The sequence below is a fragment of the Carcharodon carcharias genome, chromosome 4 (assembly GCF_017639515.1).
Source record: "Carcharodon carcharias isolate sCarCar2 chromosome 4, sCarCar2.pri, whole genome shotgun sequence".
Classification (NCBI taxonomy): domain Eukaryota; kingdom Metazoa; phylum Chordata; class Chondrichthyes; order Lamniformes; family Lamnidae; genus Carcharodon; species Carcharodon carcharias.
The window spans coordinates 65,224,419-65,242,544 of record NC_054470.1 but is presented as its reverse complement, the minus strand read 5'-3'; the positions used below and the strand labels follow the sequence as shown (position 1 = coordinate 65,242,544).

At 41.1% G+C, this 18,126-nt stretch overlaps 1 protein-coding gene across 2 annotated transcripts in view; it reads right to left on the bottom strand.

The window, feature by feature from the left end:
- The window catches only part of kcmf1 (potassium channel modulatory factor 1), a 141,380-nt gene that overhangs the window by 29,723 nt on the left and 93,531 nt on the right, over positions 1-18,126 (bottom strand). For both annotated transcript variants that reach the window (XM_041186114.1, XM_041186113.1), the window contains one exon: positions 6,806-6,907. In XM_041186114.1, coding sequence (XP_041042048.1) covers positions 6,806-6,907 — 102 coding nt within the window. The remainder of the gene's footprint in view (positions 1-6,805; positions 6,908-18,126) is intronic.

Below are 18,126 nucleotides of genomic sequence, written 5' to 3'. Positions count from 1 at the left end.
GTGGTCAGCCAAAAATCTGTTCTCTGCCATTTACTCCTGCCAAGTCCCATTCACCCATCACCACTGTTCTCAATGACTCACATTTATTCCTCACCAAGCAACACCTCAATTTTAAAATTCTTACCCTTGTTTTCAAGTCCGTCCACAACCTTGCCCCTTCCTATCTCCGTATAATCTTCTCCAGCCTCACAACCCTCTGGGTTATCTGTGTTCCTCTAATTTTGACCTCTTGAACATCCCCGATTTTAATCGCACCATCATTGGTGGTCATGCCTTCAACAGCCTAGGCCCTAAGTTGTGTAATATCCTCCCTAAACCCCTCTACTCTTTTTCTTCCTTTAAGATGCTCCTTAAAACCTACCCTTTGACCAAACTTTTGGCCATCTGCCCTAATATTTCCTTATAAGGCTTGACATCATACTTTGCTTTATAATGCTCCTGTGATTACCTTGGGACATTTTACTATCTTAAAAGTACTACAGTATATAAATACAAATTGTTGTAGCTTCTTATTTTTTGATTTGCAGCACTAATGTTGGTTACTCAGTCCTCCAACCACCAGTGGCACTGTGGTGTGACTCACCTAAGATTTTAAAAAAATTCATTCTTGGGGTGTGGGTGTCGATGCCAAGGTTGGCAATTATTGCTTATCCAGAAAAGCGTGCCAGGCCTCCTTATTCAACCATTTAATTCGGTGTGGTCAAGGTGCTCCCAACAATGATATTATGGAATGAGTTCCAGGATTTTGACCAGGGATGTTCAAGTCAGGATGGCGCATGACTTGGGGTGATGGTGTTTTAGCTGCATAGGGTGCCTTTGTTGATGCAGAACATCACCTGCTATCGAAGAAACCTTGGGGAATTGCTGCACAGCATCCTGTAGATAATACCCATTGTAGCTGGTGATGGAGAGGGTGAATGTTTGACTAGTGAATGGTTTGTCCTGCATCTTGTCAAACCTGTTGAGTGTTTCTGCAGCTGCATCCATCCAGGCAGAGTATGCCATTACACCACTGATTTGTGTCTAGCAGTTGGTGGAAAGGCTCTGAAGAGGTGCAGAGGAAGTCACTCACCATTTTGGTCTATTACAACAAACAGGTAAAAGAGATACTAAATCCTCCAATAACTGCAAGTAAGGCTATCACAAATTCATACTTTATTTATAATGCTAAAAACCTTTAAGAGTTTTGCTCATATAAAAATAAATAAATATCACATTCACCCAAGACTGTAGGCTGCTTGGCACTGCAATCACCTTACTGCAAAAATGCTAACACACAGCAAGAACATTATCTTATAGACATGCTTATTCAGCAACTTGGCTACGTTGATAGCACTATTGTCAGAGGTTGCGGGTTGAAGACTAACAGCAGAGCATGAAAGCACAATCTAAGCTAAAAGTACTGCATAGTAATGAGGAGCGCTGCATTGCTGGAGTTTAGGATGTTAAACCAAAGTCCTGTCTTTTATTCCAGTAACTCAGGTGGACATCAAGTATCCAAAGACCACTATCTAAAGAGTAGGGAGCTCTCCCTACATTCTGGCCAAGAAGGGAATTCTCCTTACATTCACCAATACCACCTAAAAATAGTCCTCACATGTTGTTGATGGAGGGAAGCTGAATACACCATACCAGGCCGACCACATAAATGGAATGTAACAAATATTTTCCATATAGCACAAATCTAAGTGTCATATTTTCTGTGCAAATTCCTGTGACACCTATTGATGTCACCCCTGATGCAAAACAGTGCCTCCAGCTCACAATAAACAATGCCACTGGTTACACACACACACACACACACACACACACACACACACACACACACACACACACACACACACACACACACACACACACGTATTATTTATATGCACAAAAATGTCAAGACTTTGACCTTTGGTACAAAAACCTGCCATCTAAATATGGGATAATAAAGTTACAAAGATGCCCCCAATTTACACGCAGAAATTTAGATACCCTTGATATACGTTCATGTACCTGCCAAGGAAAATGCTACTTTTCAGGGGTCAACCTGACTGCACCGTCTTTGCATGGATCTCTCCTACTTCATTTCCACATGTAGGTGCAACCCTTTCAAAAGCACAATATGACTCAAGAGTAATGTTGCAGTAGATAATCCAAATACTTCAACCAAGAGAGTAATCTGTTATGTATAAACTTGGATTTAAAGTACCAGTGGACCATATGATGCCAGGGAGCATCACAGTCCAGTCAGACTCTGCTCTTAACTAGCAACTGCATAAGCAATTCCAGCAGGAACAAAATACCTAAGCCATTTTTTCTTTCTCTGCACAAGTGACACTTGGGCTAATTGTAGCTATGGCTTATTGTAGCATTGACAAGGATTTAACCTGGGATTGTGGCATGGAATTATATCATGTGGTGTATTAGCCCAATGAACAAGCTTAATTTTTTTAAATTTAAAAATACCTAGAACAAACCTAAATTGCTTAGCAGGCATATATAAGATTTGATCCAGGTCACAGCCTTTAGATACCGCCTAAGTAACATTGTACAGAATGACCTTTGACCTTACAAGAGCTTTCTACATACCAGGCAGCCGTAATGCAAAAGACGTTGAGCAATATTTGTGGTGTCTGGTGTTACCATAGCTTAACAAATGTCCTGTAGGATCCCAACTGCCAGAAAGACAGAAAAATTTATTACATAACAAACTTCGTTGCAAAATAAAAACGTGCATAATAAAAGGTAGCTTCTGGCTGCAGATAAAGATTCAGCCATCATGTCACATTAAGTACAGCCTTCAAACTGACCAACAACTTCAGATCTTAAGTACAGCTCCCATTTTCTCTCAGGATAGTGCTGGTAACGTGAAACGATTGTTTCAGTGTTTCCAGGGATGGAGATAAAGGATGGTTGCTGTTTTTCACTTCAACCAGTCTGCCACTGAAATCTGCTATGCTTTGCCATTTTCTCATGCTTCCATTTTCACCAGCCTATCTCCAATTAAGCTTTTCCCATATTTTCAGATTTTTAATTCTCTTATATTATGCCTCATGATTTTGTCATTTAATTCTCCTGTTTCCCATTTAAGTACTTTACACTATTTCCCCTTTAGTTCTTTTTGAACACTGTTTAGCTATAAATATTCCAGTTCTGACAGGAGGCCCATTTTCAAAACATTAACTTATCTGTTCTGTCAACCAATGCTGCCTAATCTCTTGAATTTGTACGGTTTTGCTTCAAGTATAGCAGTTTAGGTCCTAATGCCCAAAGTTCACCAGCAAATCTGGGTGAAACCAGTGCTACATCAAGAGCAGTCTTTAACAATGAGAAATATTATTTCACAAGAAAAGGAAAAATAGATTTACATTTATATAGCACCTACCATGATATCAGGATGCCCCAAAACACTTTACAGCCAATGAAGTACTTTTGAAGTGTAGTCACTGCTGTAATGTAGGAAACACAGCAAGTTCCTGCAAACAGCAATGTGAGGATGACCAGATAATCTGTTTTAGCAATGTTGATCGAGGTATAAATATTGGCGAGGACACCAGGGTTAACGCCACCCCCCAACCTCCTCTTTGAAATAATGTCATGGGATCTTTATGCCCACCTGAGAGAGGTGGGGCCTCAGTTTAACATCTCATCTGAACGGCAACACCTCCAACAGCGCAGCACTCCCTCAGTACTGCCATGGAGTGTCAGCCCAAGGATTTGGAGTGAGACTTGAATCCAGAGGCTTCCGCTCAGAGAAGCGGCTAATCTAGCTGAGAATGAAGGGAAATGAGTGAGACTGAACATCAAAGTCCATTTCATAAACTATGCAATTAAAGATGAGCCACAAGAGAAAGTCTCCTGTAAAAGAAAAATGATAGGGCTCACCATAGAAGGAAGCATTTATTTGGTCAGATGTTCACATTCAAAAGTCATGTTAAAGGGTAGCCTCCTCAGCCTGAAGCAGCATTTAGACACTACATTAGTTGGATCACATCACTATTACTCATGCGTAAGCCTTAAGAGTGACTGCTAACTCCAGGGAACATCAGAACAGAGTCTGATTCTTTCTTCACTCTACATTCATGTCCAGTAGATGTGCCAGATAGCAATCAGAAGCAAGGGACAGTTCCAGGTGAGATCAGCAGAGTCAGCACAGATTGTCAATTAAAGTTGTTGCCTTATTGGTCTTTACGGTTCAGCTAAAAGGTGGAAAATGCCAGTGCCATCAAGCAAACCTTATTTCTCACTTGCTCAATACCTGGATGCCAAAGGCCCAGTTTTCATGGGTATCATGAGGTTCACAGAATGACTATTGCACTCCAACTTCCATGATGAAACAAGTGGGGAAAAATATAGCCCTGGAACCTAAACTGCAATGCAGGGCTCAAGGACTGGAACTACAGGCAATATTTGCTCTCTCTTACATTGTAGATGAGTGCTTTGGTTGAGGTTTCTCTATTGTCTCATGCCTGGGTTAGCTCTGAAGTTATACTTATGCACTTTATACCATAAATTCCTTTAATAGCACAGAGGCTTTGCCATTTAACAATACTTCTGGAATTAATCCAAATGTCTTCTGGTAGGTTAGAGTAAAACAGTCATCAGTGACAGAAAAGTAGGGTATCTAGAGTAGTATAACCTGATTCAACAACATAGGTGTGCATTACAGCAGCAAGGATGGAACCATGGTGACTATCAGTCAGGAACTGAGTGTGTGGAATGAACCAAAGTCATTCTTTAGGATATGAATTCCACTCAATGAGCTGGGTAATAACCACTCATCCATGCAACTGAAAGGTTGTGAATGAACCAGAACATCCTCTGACTGAACAATGGAAAAGACAAAAGCATGCTATTCAGCTGTCATCAAAACCTTCAGATGCTAATCCTCAACTTCAGCTTCCCACCTGGTTGAGCTTAGGCTGAGCTCAACCTTGCTGTCTTGGCTGACCTTGAGCTGAACTTTAAATTCCATAACTTGTTCACTAGTAACCTATTTCCACTTCAACAACGTCACCCACTTCCTTAGTGTGTCAGCCATGGTTCATTTGGTAGCACAGTTGCCTCTCAATCACAAGATTCTGGGTTCACGTTCCACTTCAGGGGCACAAAAATCAAGGCCGACACTCTCCAGTGCAGTACTGAGGGAGCATTGCACAGCTGGAGGTGCCATCTTTCAGGCAAGACTTCAAAACAGGGTCCCTCTGCCTGCTCAGATGAATGTAAAAAATCCCCAGGCACTATTTCGAAGAACAGCAAGGGAGTTACCTCATGTCCAGGCCAATATTTATCCCTCAATCAATATCACCAAAACACTGGTTATCTAGTCATTAACACATTGCTGTTTGTGAAAGTTTGCTGAGATTGTTACCTACAGTGTTTCCCACAGCAGTGAGTTCAGTTCAAATAAAAAGTGCTTCATTGGCTGAAAAGTGCTTTGAGAGATCTGATGGTCTTGAAGAGCAGTGTTATAAATGCAAATCTTTCTTTCTTTACCCTTGCTTCACTCTGACCACCAGTTCATTTCCATCACTGACCCTCCAGACCGAACTTATGCTGCTCACTGATCTCTTGTGCACCAACTACATAACTCCCACTTGTCCAAAGCTCTGCTGCCAGAATCCAAAGTCAATCCCACTCCCCAATCACCACTATTCTGGTTAAACTGACTGGTTCTTCATCCTCCAAGGCATTTAATTTAAAACCCTCATTTACAAATCTCTTGGAGCATTTATCAGAATAAAGGGTTTATATAATTCTTGTTAATGACAGAAAGGACTTGGCATCCAAACAATATAAAGATGGGACTGTATTCAAACAAACCAGAGCTGTAGCAGATCAATGAGCACTAGATGAAGGTAACAACTTCATATGCAGCTTGCTTTGCACAAAGTTAACAATGATTCCAGAATCAGAGTCTGCATCCTCTGGACCATTTAGGACTGGTAGAGGGGGACTGGGCAAGATGGTGGTAGAGAGAAGCTTGAGGTCAACTTTACTAATATATTCTGAGGACTCGCAGACCTAAACTGCACAGCCTCGTGATCTCTAATATACAGCCCTTTTTAAAATTAATTCATGGGATGTGGGCTTCGCTGGCTGGGCCAACATTTATTGCCCATCCCTGGGTGCCCTTGAGAAGGCAGCGGTGAGCAGCCTTCTTGAACCGCTGCAGTCCATGTGGTATAGATACACCCACAGTGCTGTTAGGAAGGGAGTTCCAGGATTATTCAAACAGGGTTATTCAAACAGTGCTTGACTGAAGAATGACATGTCATAATTAAATTTTGAACAAAGGTAATTTAGATTTAATGATAGCATCTTGAGAAATATAATTTGCACGAATTGGATGGTGGGGATTAAATAGCTGATATCCGGGGCGGGGTTCTTTAAGGTGAGTGATAGAAGGGTATCTCTCATATGCCTCTATCACCAATTCAAAATTTCATAAAGGGGTATGATCCTCATAATACTTTCAGTTGGCAGCTTGTGTTCATTCAATCAATTTTGGAAAACGTTAAAATGAACTGCCTCTCAAACATACAGTAATGGGATGGTGTATTACATTGTCTTCTTTAATTTAAGGAAGTTGTATATTACAAAAAACAATACCATACAGTGGCACAAGCAGTCTGCATTCAACATAAATGCTACTGAGCTTATTTCATCATCTATTTCACCATTTTGTCAAAAAACTAGACCATGGCCAAGTCCCAATTAAAATAATTGCTATAAATCTTCGTGGCACAGGATACGCAATCATGAATTTTTCTTTTACACTTTCAGGTATCTGAATTTTGGACTTTTAAAAGGATATTAAGTCTCTAGGAGCCCTGTGTTCAAGTGTAAGATGAGCTGCAAAGTCGTCCGTGACATGATTAGGATCTCCTCCAGGTAATGCTGCACAAATTGGACAAACCTGTAATATATTAAAAGCAAGTTTAATGATCACTTCTAATTTGACAAAATCATAAAGTTCAGGCAAATAAGGGGAACTAGCAATTGGGAAGGGGATATAAATAAAGTCTTACTCTGTATATTCACATAAAGGAGCTGAACTCTGTTTTTAGAAGTACAAAAATGGATTGGGGAATGAGTATTAGCAGGCCCACCATGTTAGAAAAATTTCTGTTTGTGTTTTTGTGTGCAGATCTGCTTATTTCCCCCAGTTGTCTTGTCTTTTGCCTTATGTGGACACTCCCTATATTGTTACGCTGTTTTAGCCATTTCATATTTTGTTCTTCTGTCTTTCTATTGCCTCACTGAGATGATCTTGTGTTATCTATTATTGATTGGAGGTCATTCAACCCTTTAATGGCTTCCATGGTTGCATTTTCTGTTTCCTTCCCTGCCCCATCCCTACCAACTAAAAGCAGATGGCTTTATCTTTTAGTTCACAAGAAAGGTTAATATTTCAGGTATAAACCTCTTTTTCTCTTTACAGATGCTGATGGAAGTGATGCATGTTTTTTTTAAAGGTAGAAACAAATGAGCAGGCATATCTGATTTTCTTAATGACATTAAATAAACAAACATTACCAATTATCTGCAGACAAACAGAACAAAATTATTGTTTTCTGAGTTACAGAACTCATTAATGCTAAAATTTTTCAGGTTATTCGTGGAAATATTTAACATGAATAACCAAGAATTACTGCATTAAAACTGTCTTGATACAAATATCCATATACAATATCTGTTGTAAAAAAAACTGTTGCGAAATTCAGTGATCACAGGATAAGACCATAAGACATAGGAGCAGAAAATAGGTCATTTGGCCCATTGGGTCTGCTCTGCCAATCAATCATGGCTGATAAGTTTCTCAACCCCTTTCTCCCACCTTCTCCCCATAACCTTTGATCCCCATACCAATCAAGACCTTTCTATCTCGGTCTTAAATACACTCAATGACCTGGTCTCCACAGCCTTCTGTGACAATGAATTCCATAGATTCACCACTCTCTGGCTAAAGAAGTTTCTCCTCATCTCTGTTCTAAAAGGTCTTCCCTTTACTCAGAGGCTATGCCCACGGGTCCTAGTCTCTCCTACTAATGGAAACATCTTCCCCACATCCACTCTATCCAGGCCTTTCAGTATTCTGTAAGTTTCAATCAGATCCCCCCTCATCCTTCTAAACTCCATCGAGTATAGACCCAGAGTCCTCAAACGTTCCTCATATGTTAAGCCTTTCATTCCTGGGATCATTCTTGTGAACCTCCTCTGGACTCTGTCCAGGGCCAGCACATCCTTCCTGTGATATGGGGCCCAAAATTGCTCGCAATATTCTAAATGTGGTCTGATCAGAGCCTTATAAAGCCTCAGCAGCACATCCCTGCTTTTATATTCTAGTCCTCTTGAAATAAATGCCAACACTGCATTTGCCTTCCTAACTACCGACTCAACCTGCAAGTTAACCTTAAGAGAATCCTGGACTAGGACCCCCAAGTCCCTTTGCACTCCAGATTTCTGAATTCTCTCCCCATTTAGAAAATAGTCTATGCCTCAATTCTTCCTACCAAAGTGCACACTTCCCCACGTTGTACTCTATCTACCATTTCTTTGCCCTTTCTCCTCACCTGTCCAAATCCATCTGCAGCCTCCCCGCCTCCTCAATACTACCTGTCCGTCCACCTATCATTGTATCATCTGCAAACTTAGCCAGGATGCCCTCAGTTCCTTCATCTGGATCATTAATGTATAAAGTGAAAAGTTGTGGTCCCAACATTGACCCCTGCGGAACTCCACTAGTCACCAGCTGCCATCCTGAGAAGGACCCCCTTATCTCAACTCTCTACCTTCTGCCAGACAGCCAATCTTCTATCCATGCTAGTACCTTGCCTCTAACACCATGGGCTCTTATCTTACTGAGCAGCTTTCTGTGCGGCATCTTTCAAAGGCCTTCTGAAAGTCCAAGTAGATAACATCCATTGGCTCTCCTTTGTCTAACCTACTTGTTACCTCCTCAAAGAATTCTAACAGATTTGTCAGGCATGACCTCCCCTTGATGAAACCATGCTGACTTTGCCCGATTTTACCACACACTTCCAAGTATTCTGAAATCTCATCCTTAATAATGGACTCTAAAATCTTACCAACGACTGAGGTCAGGCTAATCGGCCTGTAATTTCCCGTCTTTTGCCTCAATCCCTTCTTAAACAGGGGGGGTTTACAGTAGCGATTTTCCAGTCCTCTGGGACTTTCCCTGACTCCAGTGATTCCTGAAAGATCACCACTGACGCCTCCACTATCTCTTCAGCTATCTCCTTCAGAACTCTGGGGTGTAATCCATCTGATCCAGGTGATTTATCCACCTTCACACCTTTCAGTTTTCCTAGCACCTTCTCCTTGGTAAAGGCCACCATACTCACCTCTGCCCCCCGACTCTTGAACTTTGGGGATGTCACTCATATCTTCCACTGTGAAGACTGACGCAAAGTACCTATTCAGTTCCTCCGCCATTTCTTTGTTCCCCACTACTACTTCTCCAGCGCCATTTTCCAGCGGCCCAATGTCCACTTTTGCCTCTCTCTTACCCTTTATATATCTAAAAAAGCTCTTGCAATCTTCTTTTATATTACTGGCTAGTTTACGCTCTAACTAAATCTTCTCCCTCCTTATTTCTTTTTTAGTTGTCCTCTGTTGGTCTTTGTACGCTTCCCAATCCCTTGGTTTCCCACTGCTCTTCGCCACATTGTATGCTTTCCCTTTAGCTTTTATGCTGTCCCTGACTTCCCTTGTCAGCCATGGTTGCCTCGTCCTCCCTTTAGTATGCTTCTTCTTCCTAGGGATGAATTTTTGCTGTGTCTCCCAAATTATTCCCAGAAACTCCTGCCATTGCTGTTCCACTGTCTTTCCTGCTAGGCTCATCTCCCAATCAATTCTGGCCAGCTCCTCCCTCATGCCTCTGTAGTTGCCTTTATTCAACTATAATACCGTTACATCTGATTCCAGCTTTTTCCTCTCAAATTGCAGGGTGAATTCTATCATATTATCGTCACTTCCTCCTAAGGGTTCCTTCGCCTTAAGCTCCCTTATCAAATCTGCCTCATTACACATCACTAAATCTAGAATTGCCTGTTTCCTAGTGAGCTCCACCACAAGCTGCTCCACAAAGCCATCTTGTAGCCATTCCACAAATTCCTTTTCTTGGGATCCACTACCAACCTGATTTTCCCAGTCTACCTGCATACTGAAATCCCCCATGATCACTGTAACCATGCCTTTCTTACACACCTTTTCTATCTCCTGGTGTATCTTGTGCCCCACATCCTGACTACTGTTCGGAGGCCTGTACATAACTCCCATTATCGTTTTTTACCTTTGCGGTTCGTCAACTCTACCCACACAGATTCTACATCATCTGACCCTACATCATTTCTTGGTATTGATTTAATTTCATTTCTTACTAACAAAGCAACCCCACCCCCTCTGCCAACCTGCCCATCTTTTCGATAGGATATATATCCTTGGATATTTAGCTCCCAGGCCTGATCCCCTTGCAGCCAGATCTCCGTGATGCCCACCACATCATACCTGCCAATTTCAATCTGCGCCACAAGCTCATTTACCTTATTTTGTATACTGCATGCATTCAGATACAACACCTCCAGTCCTGTATTTCCCGTCCCCTTTCTCATTGCCGTCCCTTTATGTGATGTGCTTGAAGTTAGATTCCTAGCCCTTTCCAAACACTCTGTCCTATTTTGTGTTCTGGAGACTTTAATAGGTTCTCTTGGGCTCTCCATTCTTTTCAGTTTTTTCATAATTTTCCATGAAGTTGGCAACCTTGCCAGCGATGCATCCTCACAGGGGAGATCAGTGTCCTGCACGTGCAGCCCAATGCTTTCACTGGAACAGAATTGGACATTTTGGTAAACTGTGCAAGTAAATGCCCCAGAAACACACAGAAGGCCCAAAAGTAACTCACAGGTCGAGACCGATAAACCAGAAGCGATTCAGCCATGCTTCTTGGTTGAGATCAAGGATGTGGTTCTTCATTTTGGAATGCCAACATCCTTGTAAATGGTCATCTAACAACTTTTAAATTAGATTCAGGTGCCAGCATTACAGTTCTGTCCAACAAGGACAAGGCTCAAGGGCTTCTGGCTTCAAACAATGGGCAGTCCACTTTATGAGAAAGCAGGAATCCAGCTTCCAGACATTGGCTTGATCCTGGGACCACTGGGGAAAGATGGAAAACAGGTCTTTGAGCCGATGTATGTCATCCATAATCTGCCCCTCTCTCTCCACTGAGCACGGATGCCTGCGTAGTCTTGGATTTCCTCCATATGGCAGAGGATGTCAAGATAACCACTGTCATTAGCCAACCAGAATTGCGTGGTCCTTAGTCCTGAAACACTAAAAAGAGTATTCAGACTCAAACTTCAGCTTTGAATCATCTTCTCTCTTTGTGGAACAGGTTGGTCCATTCTCATTGCAGGTCCCAGAAAACCCTCCAGTGGTCAGGCCAGCCGATCATCCACGAAATAACCATGACGCCTCCAGTGGAAGTGGTACAGAGCACGATCAGCAGTGTGAGAAGCTTCTACCTCCAATTACGACGATGTACAGCTGGTCAACACAGCAAACACCATGCCCACACTGCAGCTTCCAGCCAGCATGCCATGACCACAAGGGATGCTGGAACCTGGTAGCAGTCTCCCACTGCTGACTACAACAAACAGAGGTGAGCGTACCACTAAACCTTCTCACCCCAGGAATGTTCTTCCTCAGCCACAGAGGGCATCAAGGTGGCCAACATAGAGAAAGAAGCGCTAAGGAGATAATTTCAATGTTCGTCCACCCTGCAAGAAACGATTCAGAGTAGCAGCGACCACTGATCAATGCAACTGCCAAACCAACTGCAGTTCAACACGAAGCTTTAAATGCAAGGACTTGAAAGGGGGAGATGAGGTACAGATAATACTGTAGCAGTGATAACGTCGTAATGATGTGTTAACAACAATGTAAATGCATGAGACCGATAACAATGCAAGACACGAAGTAAACTAGTGTAACTTCATAAACATTGGTTAAAACTTTTGGGAGGAGGAGGAGGTGTAGTATAAGGCTCTGGCACTTACAGAGTTAATGTAGGGCTGTGTACAATGCCACCCAGTGGTGAAAGTCACATGACCCAGACCTAGGATAAAGACCTAGACATGGAGATAGCTCCTTGCCTGTATCCTTTACTGTAAACATGTATATAGTGACAAGTAGTTAATAAAGACTTACAGTTAGCCTACTGAAGACTATGAAGACTTCTTTAAGAGACACCGTTCTGTAACCAACACCCTCCCAACGCAGACTACAGGTGACCTCAGTGCCCTCATGTTAGGAGGAGGAAACTGACCAAAATTCCCATTCCTGGGAAGCAATAGCAACCTCTGCTGGAAGTGGATGTTAGGCAGGGGCAAATAAGGTTTTGGTTGATATGTTCTCCTTCCTGCTCTCACACTGGAATGTCCTGCTGACATCAAACCTCACATGTTAAATAAATGAGGAATTGGAGAGCTTGTGGAATTATACCCCAAGCAAGTAGTAAGAAGCTCCAAGGATAAGGAGCAAATAACCAAGAAAAATGCAGAATAAGTATCATCTTGCTTCTCTTTTGAAGATACATGGCAGATTTTTAAGCAGCAAATATCTGACTAAACTTGTGCAATAGCATCCTGCAAAATACTCCTATAAGTACAAAGATAGCTTTAGCCATGTACCTTGTCTCCCACTTGGTGAAATATTGGCAATTATGAATAACTTTCTGCCACACAATGATCAACTCCCTATGTTGATCAACATTGTAAGCATATTGTTGCATTTTTTTAGGCTTATTACATTGCCAAATCATGTGTACATCTGTCAAACATTAAGTCCTCCCAACTATAGTATTTTCTCTATGAAAATTTTACACCACTTTCTTCAAGAAAAATCATGTTTAACCTTTTAAAAACAACTTGAAATGAACGAGCGTTTTATTCATCAAGAACCAGCTTGTGCATTTTTTTTAAAAGGAGTTGAATTAACTTATATTTTCACAAAGAGACTTGGTATTCAGAGGAAATTAATCCTAATTGGGGATAAAAGGCAGCTTTGCTCAAGTTGAACTTGAAAAGCACCACCAGGGGGCATCATATCTGCTGGTCTTTTTTTTGCGGCCTTTGCTCGATTTATGATGATAGAGAATCAATAAGTGCAGCATTTGTGAATTACTGGATCCCCACTGATTGAAAATCATCCCCAAGGGAATAATTCCTCCAATGGGAGTTGCCCAAGTTGTAGCATCTGATCTTATTTTGTCTAGATAAGCACTGATACTTAGACAGTCTCATTCTTAATGGCAGCATAAGACTTCTGGGCAAGTGAGCCTGTACTTCATCTATTACTTTAATATAATTAAAATGAAGATATATCAGAAGATAGGTTATTTATTAACCTATAGAGAGCCCAACCAAACCTCAGAACACATCCATCTGAAATCATCCTCTTGTTTCAGGTATTAATTAATGGCTATAAGGTCCTCTGAACCAATTTACTATTACTACAAGACATTATCGGCAATATTCTACCCTCAGATATAGCTCTTTGTATTTACCCAATGGACTTTGATTACTGAAGGCTCAACCAAACCCTCCAACCTCAATGCAGCTACCCTCATCTTCCTAGTCTCTCTCAGCACTCAAGATTTGTAAATCACTGATAATTAGTATCGCAGAAGCACTGGACAATGGGAACGTACAGCTAGATTAAAAACAGGCTAAGATGGTGCTTTTTTTCAAACCCTGCAGCAAAGTGGCAAGCAAAACAAATCTGTTAATTTTTACTTCCATTCTGTATAAAATAACAAAATAAATAAGGCGGAAACTTGGGGTCTATTTGTGCAATATCCACCAAATAAACAACAATCAATATGGATTCAGAAGGGGAAGATCCTGCCAGATCAACCTCAGCAATTTGAGGAAATAGCAATCTAAACAGATTACACCCTACCCCCACAAAGGCTGGCTGTACCCAGAATTCTAAAAGGCATTTAACAAAATTCAAAATTACAGTCTAAAATAAAAGCTAAATACCGCAGATACTGGAAATCTGACCTTAAGATGTAGGAGAAGTGGGCCATTCAGCCCATCGAATCTGCTCTGCCATTCAATGAGATCACGGCTGATCTGATAATCCTCAACTCCACTTTCCTGCCTTTTCCCCATAAACCAAGAGTCCTTTACTGATTAAAAATCTGTCTATCTCAGCCTCGAATATACTTAACGTCCCAGCCTCTACAGCCATCTGCAGTAAAGAATTCCACAGATTCACTATCCTCAGGGAAGAAACTCTTCCTCATCTGTCTTAAATGGGCGACCCCGTACTCTGAGATTATGCCCTCTGGTCCTAGACTCTCCCACAAGGGGAAACAACCCCTCAGCATCTATCCTATCAAGCCCCCTAAAAATCTTACATGTTTCATTAAGGTCACCTCTCATTCTTCTAAACTCCAATGAGTACAGGCCCAACCTACTCAACCTCTCAAAAAAATTCCTCCATATCCAGGGTCAACCTAGTGAATCTTCTTTGGACTGCTGCCAATGTTAGTATATCTTTCCTTAGATAAGAGGACCAAAACTGTTCACAGTATTCTCGGTGTGGTCCAACAAGCACCTTGTATAGTTTTAGCAAGACTTCCTATTTTTATACTCCATTCCCTTTGAAATAAAGGCCAACATTCTATTTGGCTTCCCTATTACCTGAACTTGAATGCTAGCTTTTTGTGATTCGTGCATGAGGACCCCCAAATCCCTCTGTGCTGCAGTTTTCTGCATTTCAATAATACTCGGCTCCTCTATTCTTCCTGCCAAAGTGCATAACCTCACATTATATTCCATTTGCCAAACTTTTGCCCACTCACTTAACCTGTTTATATCCCTCAGTGGACTGTCATCCTCACTGCTTGCCTTCCCGCCTATTCTGCAAACTTGGTGATAGTACATTCACTTCCCTCATCTAAGTCATTAATATATATTGTAACCCAGCACTGATTCCTGTGGCACTGCACTAATTACATGCTGCCATCTTGAAAATGGCCCCCTTATCCCAACTTTCTGTTTTCTTTTAGTTAGCCAGTCCTCTGCCCATGCTAATATATTACCCTTAACACCATGGGCTCTTATCTTATTAAGTAGCCTTATGTGCAGTACCTTACTGAACGCCTTTTGGAAATCCAAATATAATCACATCTACTGGATCCCCTTTATTCCGCTCGTTACCTCTTCAAAGAATTCTAATAAATTTGTCAGGCATGATTTTCCCTTCATGAAGCCATGCTGTCTCTACATGGTTGTATTATCCATTTCTAAATGCTCTGCTATTACATCCTTTAGAATAGACTAACATTTTCCCAATGACGGATGTTAAGCTAACTGACCTATTGTTACTTGTTTTTTGTCTCCGTCCCTTTTGAGTTCTCTGCTGATTTCAGCAGAAGAGTAATATTGGACTCCAAACGTTTCCAGCATTTTCTGTTTTTATTTCAAAATTACAGGCCATTGGTCAAGCTCAGACTACTAGGAATTCCAAGTAAGCCTTTGGATTGGATAAGAAAACAAACAGTGGAGTTATGCTGGGAGCAGGGGTGAGGGTGCAGGTGAGAGTACTGAACTAGGTATCCCAGGGTTTGCTGTTGCAACCATTACTATTTCTAGTTTGCAGAAATAACCTCGATTTAGAAACACAAACACATAGCCAAATTTGCAGATGACATCAAACCGAGTCAGGCAGTGGGAATTACAGGAAACAGCGCAAAGATTATAGAATGAAGTGAATAAAAGAAAAATGATGGACCAAATTTAATGTAGATGAACCTAAGCTGCAGCACATAGAAATAAAAAGCAATACGCGTAATTTATGAATGGTGGTGATATATCCTTTAAATAGATCGAGGCCTTAGCCGACTCTAAGGACATTCTGTCTAACCTTTTCAGGACAGCAATTAATAAAGCCAAAAGGAGGTTGAAAGACGAAGCTATAAGGAAAACGTATGGTACTCTGATCACTCTACAAGTTGAAAATGCATTTTGCTCTGATTGCCGAGACACAAGGGAAACATTCAGTGTAGAAAAGAGCCATGTGGGTGAACCCTCCTGTCAAGATCTGAATTATGAGGAACGACTGGGAAAGCTTTGGGTTTGCATCCTCAAAAGGAGTTATTTAAGATGATCAGATAGAAGTATGCAAGAGATGAACCAGAAAAGGTAAATCTGGAATATTAATTTTAAGTTAATTAGCAAGACTGGGATGAGGGTTATAGCAGAAGATAAATTTAGTTCTGATGCCAGGACATGTTTTCCACAAAAGAAAGTGATGAAAGTATGGAATAAACTTTTAGGAATACTAGGCCTGAACTGGTAACTGAAATATAATTTTAGGCTTTGGGTAAATGAACTAAAATGGGCCAAATAGCCTTATAACAATCTTGGGATCATACAGCTCCTTCTTTAGCACATTTCTAATGGCTTTATCCACATGCGTTAATTAGTGTTGTCACTAATTGATCACCTACTCCATCAATGCAGTGATACATGTGCAATGGTTTCAGCCTTCTTCATTTTGCACAATGTGCCACGCAGTATGGAAGCCAAAGTTGGTTGCGCTGTGTGCTATCTAATTACTGCATTCTCGAGATAGTTGTACCAGTGGATCCCAGTATCAATATTTCAGAAAAGCTGGTAGATTCAAAACTTTGTACTGTGTTCGATTAAACTGAAAACACCCAGAAGTACAATTACACAAGTGTCAAACATGAGTGCTGCAGAGGCAGATTTTTGGGGACTAGTCAATGTACAACAATTTGCTGACAAAGAATTACCTAGACCAGGCCCTCTCTTCTCAGTGCTATTATGGCTATAATTTAAATCAAAAAGGTCTCCCAAATGTGAAGATAAAAATTTAACCATTGTAACCTAACAGCTTCATGCTGTGAAAGAGCAGTGGGATCCAGGGTGTGGTGGGTGGGCATTGGGGTACTCAGTGCATAAGACATTAAAGGCAGTAACTCAGGCTGATAATACCATTGAAAATGCTAATAGAATTCTATCACAAAATGTATAGAATATAAATTCCAAGAAGTAATGATAGCATAAATAAAACCTCAGGATTTCAGTACAGAAACAGAAAATGCTGGAAAAAAATCAGCAGGTCTATCAGCATCTGTGGAGAAAGAAACAGAGTTAACATTTCGAGTCCATATGGCCCTTCTTCAGATTTCCAGCATCTGCAGTGTTTTGCTTTTATCTCAAGATTTTAGCGTCTTGTATGGGCTCCAGATATTACTGAAGTTTTACAGGATAAAAAACGATGACCTCTATATATGAGTAAATATAAATATGAAGAAAGGCTCTGAAGAAGGGTCATATGGACTCAAAACGTTAACTTTATTTTTTTCTCCACAGATGCTGTTAGACCAGATTTTTTCCAGCATTTTCTGTTTGTGCTGTTGAAGAAATACCTTTTTTCATTAGAACAAGCAGATCACAAGTAATATGAAAGAAGTATTTAAAATTATGAAATATAGGGCCGGGGAGATAGATGCACTCTTTCCAATCGTGAGGGAGCAAGAATGAATGGCCATGGGTACACAGTTAAATGTTAAAGAGATTTAGAACAGAGGATAGGAGAAACGCCTTTAGCAAGTGAAGCTTATGGAATTTACTTCCAGGATTAATGATTGAGATAGAAAGTATGCTCGCATTCAGTAATAAATTAAATAGAAAGAAAGAAAAAAGGGGTTGAAGAGATATGGAAATCGGGTGGATAAATGCTCGCATGGAGGATAACGTCAGCACAGACTGGAAAAAAAGGTTGGTTTCTGTGTCGTGACATTACATACCTTAAAAACATAAGAACTGAGAGCAGGAGTAAATCATACACCCCTTCGCGTTTGCTCCAACATTCAATACAATCATGGCTGATCTGCTGCCTCAACTTCACCGTCCTGCCCGCTACTCATATCCCTAGATTCCAAGACACTAAAAATCTGTCCATCTGTGGGAACACCTGGAAGTTCCCCTCCAAGCCACTCACCACCCTAACTTGGAAATGATCACCATTCCTTCACTGGTACTGGGTCAAAATCCTGGAACTCCCTTCCTGACA